At 50.0% G+C, this 11434-nt stretch overlaps 1 protein-coding gene across 1 annotated transcript in view; it reads left to right on the forward strand.

Moving 5' to 3' along the window:
- The window catches only part of LOXHD1 (lipoxygenase homology PLAT domains 1), a 160612-nt gene that overhangs the window by 91799 nt on the left and 57379 nt on the right, over positions 1-11434 (forward strand). Inside the window, exons 21-22 of the mRNA XM_040478489.1 lie at positions 1845-1978; positions 10894-11063. Of these exons, the coding sequence (XP_040334423.1) occupies positions 1845-1978; positions 10894-11063 (304 nt within the window). The remainder of the gene's footprint in view (positions 1-1844; positions 1979-10893; positions 11064-11434) is intronic.

An 11434-nucleotide genomic window follows, 5' to 3' on the forward strand; every position in this document is an offset into this window, starting at 1 on the left:
ACAGTGTCCAGCAGGGTGCTTTGTTGAGTCCACCCAGATGTAATCGAAGTGGTTCCTCTGTGAGCTCCGGCGCCTTGTGGTGGGGGGCATAAGATAGGCCGGGGAGGGGAGCGTCGAGCACCACGAAGCCCACAGGAACTGACCAGAGATATTACAGGTAGCAGACGCTCAGGCGCTGAGGGGGTGGAGCAGGGGGGTTCAAGGAGGAAGTGCCCACGGCGCTTTGGGGAAAACATGGTAGGAAGGAGAGCTGTGCACTGGGCCATGGTGGGTGAGTGTGGGATGGGTGCCCACGATTACCATGAGAGGTGTTCCCCGAGGATGGGTCCGGGGGACAGAGATGTGGGGTGGAAATCTGGAAGACCCAGCTCGAGGACAGGGAGTCTTCCCACCGTGCTGTGTTAACGCTGAGCCAGGGGGCACACTGCCTCTGGGAAGCTTGATGGTCCAGTTAAGGGGGGTGGGGCATGAGAGCCTTGAAAGAAGGTTGAGAAGCCTGGACTCAGTCCTGGTCCTGCCCCAGCGGGAGCCACGAAGGCTTTTGAGCGGTGAGAGAAATGCACGCACACCCCTCTTCCAGGTATCGTGGGGAGAGTGTGAAAAATCCAGCTGTCATCTTTGTCCTTCAAGATGTTACAATATTCTCTGGCTGGAAGACTGTCCCCAGCTCACCTTTCTCATTCCTGCCCCTGATCCCAAAGCCACATTTCCTCATCCACACAGAGGAAGAAGAGAAACCAAACCCATGAAAGTACTTCTGGGCTCCTCTGATTTCTTTCAGAGGCTGCCTGCTTTTTCTTTCAACACTGCCTTGCCATGACTTGAGGTTTAGGGTTTATTTCCATAGCCACTATGATCCTGGATTGGAAGAAAACTGTCATAGAGGACGTAACTGGTACAATGGATGAAATTTGAGTATGGGCTTGTATGTTAGATAATAGTATTGTGTCGATAGTATTGTGTTTCCTGAGTTTGGTAATTGTCCTGGGATTGTATGAGAATCACCTGTTCTTAGGAAAGCTATGATGAAGAATTCAGAGGTGAAGAGTCATGGTATCTGCCATTTACTTTTAAACGTTTCGGAAAAATAATAGCAAAAGAGAGAGACAGGGAAAGCAAATATTGCAAAATGTAGGTGAAGGGCATATAAAATTTCATTGTATTGTTTCTGCAAATTTTCTGTAGACTTGACTGTTTTTCAATATAAAGAATTTAAGAAGTTACAGCTAAGAGGAATCCCTTATCAGGTCCCAATGTCGCCTGCCTCCTGCAGTGCAGACGTGTATATTGGGCTACGCTCATGGCCTTCCTACTCACATGGTGAGGGAGTGCAAGTCTCCTGTTCCTGTGAATCACTTTGGATTTACACTTTGAATTCTGTAAATCACCTTGGATTTGCACTTTGGCTCATCCCAGGTGCTTAGAATGCGTGGCTGAAGGGGCTTATGCACACATGTGCACACATAGCACAGGGTTTCAGCACACACCCAACAACGGGCCCTCCACAGGCGCACGCACACACACACACACACACACACACACCACAACACAAACGCGGGTTTGTGCCCCTCTTCCCCTCACGGTCACCTTCCTGGCCTTCCTACTCCTCCTGCCACCCTTTGGGACACAGAGTGAAAAGACCCCTGGTGTGGGCAGGTTATAAAAGAGTGCAGATCACACACAGTCAACTGGCTGCCACAGGTTTCCACACCCCTTTCCCTCAATGGTTTGGGTCTCCCTGCTGGCCCCAGGATCCCCCAGGTGCTGATGTGTAGGGGGGGTGGGGCGCACCATGTCTCGGGGCGGGGAGGCATCCCTCTGAGTGCTTCTCTGGCCCTTCCCAGACAGATACCTTCACCATCTATGCTATTGACTTGGGGGCTCTGACCAAGATTCGGATTCGCCATGACAACTCGGGCAACAGACCGGGCTGGTTCCTGGACAGAATAGACATCACCGACATGAACAATGAAGTCACGTGAGTGGGGCTCGAGGGGAGGGGGGGAAGGCCATGCCTGCTTCTTAGTCCTGGGAAGAGGGCTGAGGGTGGGGTGGTTGGGATGTCTGAGGCTGGGGGGGGGCGGGTGGTGGCTGTATGTTTGGCTCCTGTGGCTGGCTGGGTGGGCACTGCCTCTCTCTCTCCCCTCTCACTGGGCAGCCCCCTGGAGTTCCTGCCCTGGCAGGTGACAGGACCTCCAATCTAGTTCTTGAGATCCATCAGTTCAGAAGGTCGGGTTTCCTGTCCCTGTCAGACCTCCACTGGCCTAGTCTCCATGCCTAGACTTAGTCACTCATCCGTGTCTCCACATATGAAGCGGCTTCCAGTACAATGTTTTAATGTTCTAGGCCAGGGGTAAGCACACTTTTTCTCTAAGGGCCAGATAGGAAATGTTTTAGGCTTTGGGGCCATTTGGTCTCTGTCATAATTGATCTATTTGACTTTGCAGCAGGGTAGCAGCCACAGGTGATACTTGGTGGATGTGGCCGTGTTCCAATAAAACTTTATTCGTGAACACTGAAACTTGAATTTCATGTCATTTTCACATGTCACAAAATAACAGTGTTCCTTAGATTTTCTTTTTTTCAGCCATTTTAAAAATGTAAAATTCAGGGGTACCTGTGTGGCTCAGTCGATTAAGCGTCCGACTCTTGGTTTTGGCTCAGGTCGTGATCTCGAGGTTCATGGGTTTGTGCCCCACAATAGGCTCTGTGCTGACAGGGTGGAGCCTGCTTGGGATTCTCTCTCTCCCTCTGCCTCTCAAAATAAATAAACTTAAGACAATGTAAAATTCATGCTTAGTTTGTGGGATGTACATAAACAGGTGAGTGGGCCACATTTGGCCCACAGGCCATAGTTTGCTGGCCCCTGCTCAGGATTCCCAGCTACCACCAGGAGCTAGGTTGAGGAAGGCATATTATCCTCCTGACAGGTGAAGGAACCATGCCCCAAGGAGGTGAAGCCGCCACACCCCCAGAGCCCATTCATGCCAGAGCCAAGGTCAGAACTCCAGACCATCAATGATGAGTCTGGTGCGTCTCCATCATTAGGCCCCATTGCCTCTTGAGCAAAAGGGGCCACGGAGCAATAGACATGAAAAAAGGCTGGAGGTGTGATGGGGAGGTGCAGGGGGAGACAGAGAGGAAGGCAGGCAAGATCCTGAGTGTGTTGTAGGGCTGCTGAGTGCCCGCCAGTGTCCGGAATGTAGCGTGCACCCAATAAACAAAGATACGTTGACTTAATTTCTTGGTCTGCAGTCTGGTGTCTCTTAGAGTAAGCCCTCTTCTTGGGCTACTCTCTGTGCAGGGCAAGGGGTGAGGAGGCTCACCCCATCTCCCACCTCCACCCCGCCCCACCAGCTCAAGAGACTGCCTCAGATGGGGACACCAAAGCACACCGCTCACGTGGCCTGGTGTCCTGGCTTTCCGTGAGGTCATTGTGACGGCGGAGAAGGGCAGTGGGACAATGCTGTGGCCGGGAACCAGGGTCCTGAGCTGTGGTAGTCCTCTCTCAGAAACTTGCCAGGTCACCCTGAACTAAGTGCTCCGTGTCTATGGGCTTTCATTCACTCTTCTGATAAATAGGCTTAATGATGTCAGCCCAGCTTACTTCTCAAGCTGTTCTGAAAATCTAAGGCATTTAAGCTGGAAAAGGATAAAGTAGTGGCAAAAACAGAAGGACAAGAACAGACCAAATATCCCTGGCTTCCCCTTAGAGCTCCGTTAGGGTCAGTTAACTCTGTTCCATTGATTTGACATTTCTGGGCCAGCCCAACAATTTGTAAATTATCGTAGCCTTATAATCTATTTTAATATCTGTCAGTACTTGTCCTTTTTCATTATTCTTTAAAAATATTAGCTTTTCTTGCCTTTTCAAATCAAGACATTAAGTGATTTGAAGAAAAAAATCCCGTTGGAATGTTGATGGTTATGCCATTAATCGTATGTGTGGAGAATTGTGTATTTAGAATATTAAGTGCTGCCCCAGGAGCGCATTTCCATTTATCCAATTGTTCCTTCTGGTATCCCAGTGATGCTTTACAATTTTCTACAGTCGTAGTAAGTTTATGCCTAAATATTTTCTATTTTTATCGCTCGTGAATGGTATCCTCTCGTTCCCCATCCCCTTTCTTCCCTCCCTTTCTCTTTTCCTTCCCTCCCCCACTCCTGGCCCCCTCATCGCCTCCCCCGCCCTCGTCATCCTGTCTTGTTGGTGTGAGTCAAGGTCCACCTCCCCATCTTCACCAGCCCTGGTCAGAGGCTCTTGCCTGGTCCCTCTGCTGCACCCTGGCCCCTCCTGTGTCAGGGGTGTGTTCCTCCTCTGCTCAGCAACCTGCAGAGGCTCCCATTCACCCCCAGGTGAGAGCCAGAGCACTTCCAGTGGCCTGCCCCACACCCCCTCCTTAACTCTTGGTCCTGGTCTCCCTCCTGCTCACTCCTTGCTGTTCCTTGAGCCCAACAGCCAAGGGCCTTTGCATGTACTGTCCCTTCTCCCTGGTCCTCCTTCCCCTAGTGGCTTACTCATGCTTTCTCTGGGTAAGGTCTCTCTCTGCTCAACAGTCATCTGCTCAGCAAGCCTCCCACCCTGGACCTTTTATTTCTCTTCCTTTGTTTCTTTTTCTGCACGTCACTAACGTTTGACCTACAATCAACTGCAGTATTTCATCATTGTTCCTTTCCCCACAACTGAATATAAGGTCCCTGCCTAAGGTAACGATTTCACCTGTCTTGTTCCCTGCAGCGTCCTCTCCAGCACCTAGAAGAGGGCCTGGTGCACAACAGGCTTGCCATAAATGCTTACTAAATCAACTAATGAATACAAACCACATTTGCTGTGTTGACTCATTCATTCATTCAGCAAACACATGCCATGCTAAGTGCGGAGAGTCAAGCGGCTAGTTCCGACTCTGCCCCTGAAGAGCAGAAAACTGTGATGGTCTAGGAGGCAGATGTTTTAGGTTCATTTCCTGTCTCTTCCTTTCTTTACTTGTGTGGCCTTGGGAAAGTCACGTAAGCCCTCTGAGCCTCAGTTCTTCCATCCATGAAACGGGATAATAAAACTCCCACACAGCATTAAGATAACCCGTGTAAGGGCCAGGGCCGGGCCTGGCACCCGGCAAAAGGTAGCACCGTGGCAGTAAGAACCCAGTCAGTTGGCATCTAAAAGTGGCTGCATAGCTAGGAAGGAACGGGCATGAGCAGGATTATGAAGGAACTCCTTGGGCAGCAGGAAAGGCAGAGCGAGGGGGCCGCTGTCTCAGGGCGGCACCCCCCAAATGGGACTCAAGGACTGGGGGGTGAGGAGGGGGTCAGGGTGCTCCTCTGTCCGAGGTGACATTTCAGATGGGCCTTCACAAACCGTGATGTTTGGTGTTTGGAACAAAGGGCACTAAAGCGGCTGAACTGTGTGATGATGTGGGAGCCGAGGGGCAAGAGGGGCATGAACGGCAGGTGGTGGGTAATTCTGTCCAACTCGTGCATGAAGGGAGCAGGACAAGAACTTTGGGAAGGGAGGCTGGGGTGGGGGGTGCCGCTCCACAGCCAGAGGTTCCTAGGTGGCCAGCTTTTCCAGAAAGCCTGCTTCTTAGTTTTTTTTTTTTTTTTTTTGAGAGAGGAGGCAGGGGGGCAGGCAGAGCGAGAGGGAGACACAGAATCTGAAGCAGGCCCCAGGCTCTGAGCTGTCAGCACAGGGCCTGCCATGGGGCTCGAACTCGTGAACCACAAGATCATGACCTGAGCAGAAGTGGGACGCTTAACCGACTGAGCCACCAAGGTGCCCTTCCCAGAGAGCCTTCTGAGGCTGAGGTAGGAAGACAGAGAAGGAGCAGGGAGGCACTCATGAGAGATGTTGGCCTGGGGGCAGAGAGATTAAAGAGGATGTGATCTCCGGAGCCCCTGCTATCACACTGAAGTCACCCAAGCAGGATTCAGAGTGGCTCAGGGCTCTGATGCCCCGACAAGGCTAGCGCTCAGCAGGGTGGCAGCGGGGCCATGCCCAGTCCCTTTGGCCTCCAAGGCTGCCGGTTCTGGAGAGCAGCCGAGCCTGACTGGAAATACCTGGAGGAAGGGCCGGTGGGAGGGGAAGGGCAGAGGTGGATAGATCCACAATGCAAATTGCCAAAAAAAGAGAGCATTCTTTCTCTTCAAGTAGGGAGTGCTTGAGGTCCTTTGTAGGAGTCCCAAGCTGGCAGGAGGCAGTCAAGATGATTCAGAAAAGGCTTTTGAATGGTGGTTTGCAGCCAAGGGTGGCTTTGAGTGAGTGGTCCTGGGGTCTGAGGTCCCTCGTGGGTGGACTGGGGCTCCGCACACAGGCTCACATTCCCTCAAGAAAGGACCTCTCTGGTCCTTTGGGCTAGTAAGAAGATGGTGAAGCTGGGGAAATTTATCTGTGGCTTCCTCCAGACTCCTCTAGCCTGGGAAGTCCCACTCCTTCGCCACTCTGAAAAAAAAAAGTTAAAAAAAGTGTCAGATTGATTTTGTATTGGTAGCCGTATTTGGAATGCAGAGAGGCTGTTCCCACCCCCTCTCCTCTGCTCAGATAATTCCTGGAGCCTTGGGTTGGCTTTAAGTAGCACGTTCTAAGGGGAATGTTGAAAAAAAGAAAAAAAAGAAAAAATGCATCTTCAAGGAAAGGATAGTGGCCGGTTAAGAAACTTAGAGTTATTGCAAGAATTTGAAGGAGGAAATGAGAACATTTCACCTTGATAGGAGATAGTGCCTTCCAATGCTGTGGATACTTATGGCTGCCGGTGTATGTGGGGACTGTGAACATGGCAAGAAGCAAGAAGATCCCAAGCTCAGGGGGTTAGTTTGCCTAATGGGGGACACAGACAGATTTATGCTCTCTGGGCAAACTCTTCCATCATCATCACTTCCGTGACCATTTATTTGAGAATAGTGCCCACAATTTATATCTCCAGTCGTACCAGTCAGAATAGTCTAGGTTGTGCTGAGTAGCAAATGGCCCTAAAATGTCGTGTCCTAACACAATAGAAGCTTATTTCCTGCTCACACCGCATGTCCAGGACAGGGCATCGGGGGACTCTGCTCAATGTGATCGCTCAGCGACCCAGGCTGATGGGACGTTTTCCTCAACACATGTGTCCACGGTCATTCTTCTAGTGGAAAGAGGTGTGACAAATCACCCACTGACTTAAAGATTCCTTACAGCCCAGAGATTCTAATCATATTAGCAAGGACTTAAAAACTTCAAAGTCCTCCTAACATCCAAAGCTATGAACCTCGGATGTTTGGATTTCAGAACACATGACAGAAATGGTGGGATTTGGCAGGAGGGGTACATTGTTTTGAACTAGCACATCTTTGTTAAGTCGTTGACTCATCGGGCTCTGCTTTCTCCCTCTTTTCCATAGCTCTTGACTTGTTGAGGAAGTGAGGTTGTGTCATGTCTTCCTTCCTCCTTTAAGAGGTTAGCTGCTTTTTTTGATCTGCATTAAAATCTAATACACTCAAGTTCAAAGAGGAAGAGGCAAATGCCGCAAAAGTTAGGAATATATTTAGTGTCCCGAGTTTTGCCCATATTCAGCCTGATATATTTTGCTTTCTCTACGTGTTTTCCGCCCGAAGATAGAGATTCCCATTCTGATTGGTGGCTTGAGGGTGTCATTAGATCCTCATTAAAGACAGATGCTGTTGGGTGGGCTTTTCAGTGAGAGTTGAACAGAAAGCTTGTTGGACTTCTTCCTCTGGAGTTTCATCTGACAAGATGTTCTCTGGAACCCCACACTCTTTCAGGGCCCTTGGAATGTTGAGACACAAAAGACCTCACAGATGATTTTATCCAGCCTTTGTAGTGGTGGAACTCAGGGCCTGGGGCCACGTAGCTTTATAGGGGAAGAGTAGAAACACAAACCCTGAATTCCTGAGTTCCAGATTCATGCTCTTGTGGCCATGCCATCCCACCAGTATCACCTGTTGACTTACACCTGATGTGGTCCAGCACTTGTGCACAAAATGCGGAAGGCCATACCAAATAACATACATTTTACAACATTAAGTTTTTCTGTCTTCTCAGTTTTTACTTTTTTTATTTAAAAACATTTTTTAATGTTTATTTATTATTGAGAGACAGAGAGAGACAGAGCATGAGCATGGGAGGGGCAAAGAGGCAGAGACACAGAATCTGAAGCAGGCTCCAGGCTCTGAGCTGTCAGCACAGAGCCTGACGCGGGGCTCGAACTCACAAACCGTGAGACCATGACCTGAGCCGAAGTTGGACGCCCAACCAACTGAGCCACACAGGTGCCCCTTAGTTTTTACTTTAAAAAAAAAATGCTTATTTATTTTTGAAGGAGAGAGAGACAGAGCATGAGCGGGGGTGCAGGGGGGGAGGGTTCGGCAGAGAGAGAGAGGGAGACCCAGAATCCAAAGTGGGCTCCAGGCTTTGAGCTGTCAGCACAGAGCCCAAGGCGGAGCTTGAACTCATGACCCATGAGATCATGACCTGAGCTGAAGTCTTACACTTAACTGCTTAACCAACCGAACCACCCAGGGGCCCCTCAGTTTTTACTTTTGAGTGAAACTTAAGATTTGCTCCAATAATCAGTGTAAACCTCCTGCTCACCCAAGCCCTCCCTTTCCTTCCAGTGGCCTTGTTTAAGCAGGGCGGTGGCCACACCTGGCCAGCGCACCTACTCGCCACTCTTCTCCTTTGCTCCTTCAGAATCCCTGGCAATTTCCGTCCCCGGTACCCAGAGACCTGCTTGAGCAGGACTTACTGCTGTGGGAGGAAGGGGAAGGGGAAGGGGGGAAGGGGAAGGGGGGGAAGGGGAAGGGGAATCCTCTGCTAAACCTTCTGTGGGTGCTTGTTGGCATCATGGGACTAGAGGCTGAAGGCCCAGCACTCAGGCCAGTCCCAGCCCCTGCTCTAGTTCTGCCCTCCAGGGGGATGGATCTGAGAAAAGAGATGGGAAGAGATGCTGCCACTCTGGGCATGCCGAGGGGCTTTAATGTCCCAGTACAAGTATCTTGGGGACACTGGAGAAGTCGCTCCATGAAAGCCAGCCTCTGCTTCCCAAGTAGGCACACGCTCAGCAGGTGTGGGCGGGCTTGGGCCTTACCCCTTCCGTCTGGCTGACTTGTTTCTCTCTCCCGGGATAAGTCGCCCACTCTTTCTTTGTGTCTCTCTCTCCCTCTGTCCTTGTTCTGCTCCAGCTTCCCACTCTCCTTGTCTCCGCCTCTGCCGCAACCCCACTCCTTTCTTTATTTCTGTGGCTCCTTTAATTGGCCATAATTAAGAGCCAAAGCCTATTATTCATAAGTTAATTGGTTGAATAAAAAATGTAACTTTCCCATTCATAACTTAAAGACTAGAAAGTGGAACAATATACATTTTTCTCTTAAACCCTAATTTAAAGGCAATTTAATCTATATTGCCCTTGATTGAGCTCCTCCCACCCTTTGAATCCGTGTCCATGAACACAGAATTGCCCCTCTGCACCCCGTGTGAGCCCGTGTGTGGGCTGAGGTTCTGCCTCTCTGAAGTGTTGGCGCTAGGAGGCAATAATGTCTCTAGAGGAATGTGGGACTCTGACAGGGATGAGACCCCCAGCCTACACTGCTCCCTCCTCTCCAGGAGGGACTTCCTTATCTCCTCAGGGACTCTGATCAGTCCCTGAATGCATCTTAAGCATCCAGTCTGGCAGGAAGGGGTGGAGATTGGGTAGAATGGCCCCAGTTTAGACATGGGCTGCATCCACCAACCCTCTGAGTTGTTCTGGGAGCTTGGGGGCCCAAGGCCAGCTGTCCAGCCCACAAGCTCCATAGACCCCAGGCATGGGCAGGGGAGAAACAGGGAAGTACAATAAGAGTAACAACAGCAATAGTACTAGCAAATTCTTACCGAGAGCCAGGCATTTTTATAAGCACTTTAAAACATTTAACCCACGTAAACCTCATAACAACTTTGACATAAGCAATGTGATCTTCATTTTACAGAATGGCAAACTGAAGCACAAAGTAGGGTTGCCAGGTAAAATACAGAATGGCCAGTTCAATTTGAATTCCAGAGAAGCAGTGAGTAATGTTTTAGTATAAGTATGTCCCAAATATTGGGTAGGACATACTTACGCTAAAACGTTATTCATTGCTTATCGAAAACTCAAATTTAACTAGGAGCCCTGTGATTCTGTTGGCTAAATCTGGCAACCCTAACACAGAGAGGTAAAGAAACTGGCTCAAGGTCGCATGACTATAAGTGGCAGAGCCAGGATTCCAACCCAGTCTGGCTCCAGAGGCGAGTCCTTAATTAGTTCATGTTGCTACCTCCATCATCCCTGGACCCCCCCTTTGCTTTGTTTAGGTGTCTTCATTTTAGCTGGGCTCAGCCTCTACACTGAGGAGTCTAACGTGGACCTCCCTTCCCTACATGGTGCCAGCTGTCTGCTATGCCATTCCTTAGCCACACTTTCTGTATCTTCCAGAAGCATAATTGGGTATCATTCCGTTAAAATCCATTTACTCAACCCTTAGGTATTGAACACCTACTATGTACAATACTCTCTGCTAAAGTGGCTTTGGCTACCAGGTTAATTCTAGAAAAGGCTGGCACAGTCCCTGGAAGCACTTCTTCTAGATACCTCCAATATGACCCTGAGTGAAGGTTTAATATGCTCCAGGCAACTCTTACACAGCCATTTTCAATGGGGGGGGGGGCCTTGAAACCGTGTCCCCATGTTTGTTTTCTGCTCCATGCAAGTGACTCTCCTAGGGTGACCCCCAGGCTTGGTAGGATGGGAGGGCCATGCTTTTGGATGGGGGGCAGATAGGGGAGTGTTGGGGCCTCTGAGGGCCTGTCATTTTGCAGCCCAGGACTGCTCTTTAATGAAACCTTTCCTAAGAGACGTTCCTAAACTCTCCTCATTCCCCTTCCTACAGGTACTACTTTCCATGCCAGCGCTGGCTGGCAGTGGAGGAGGATGATGGCCAGCTGTCCCGGGAGCTGTTGCCAGTGGATGAGTCCTATGTGCTGCCCCCGAGCGAGGATGAGGGGGCCGGGGGAGGTGGTGACAACAACCCCCTTGACAACCTGGCCCTGGAGCAGAAAGGTTTCCTAAACTAGAGCTGGTTTCTTCCCTCCAGCCTCCCTCCCTCGGTCTCCATGTTCCCTTCCCCTGTGGGTTCTGAGCAACCCCTCCTCTGGCAGTGTGTCTGTACCGCCCTTATCCCTCCATGGCCAGAATGGGGAGGTGAGGAGACATATTCCCACATGCCTAGCATAAGGCTGGGTATAAAGCACATGACTAGGCATGGAGCTATGGTCAGGAATGGAGTGGAATGAAATAGGACAGGATGAGATGGAATGGAATGGAATAGAATGGAATATAGAACGGAACGGAATAGAATGGAATGGAATAGAATAGAATAGAATAAGAATAGAATAGAATAGAATAGAATAGAATAGAATAGAATAGAATAG

This window comes from Herpailurus yagouaroundi, unplaced genomic scaffold (assembly GCF_014898765.1).
Source record: "Herpailurus yagouaroundi ecotype Mexico unplaced genomic scaffold, PumYag 142, whole genome shotgun sequence".
Taxonomy (NCBI): domain Eukaryota; kingdom Metazoa; phylum Chordata; class Mammalia; order Carnivora; family Felidae; genus Herpailurus; species Herpailurus yagouaroundi.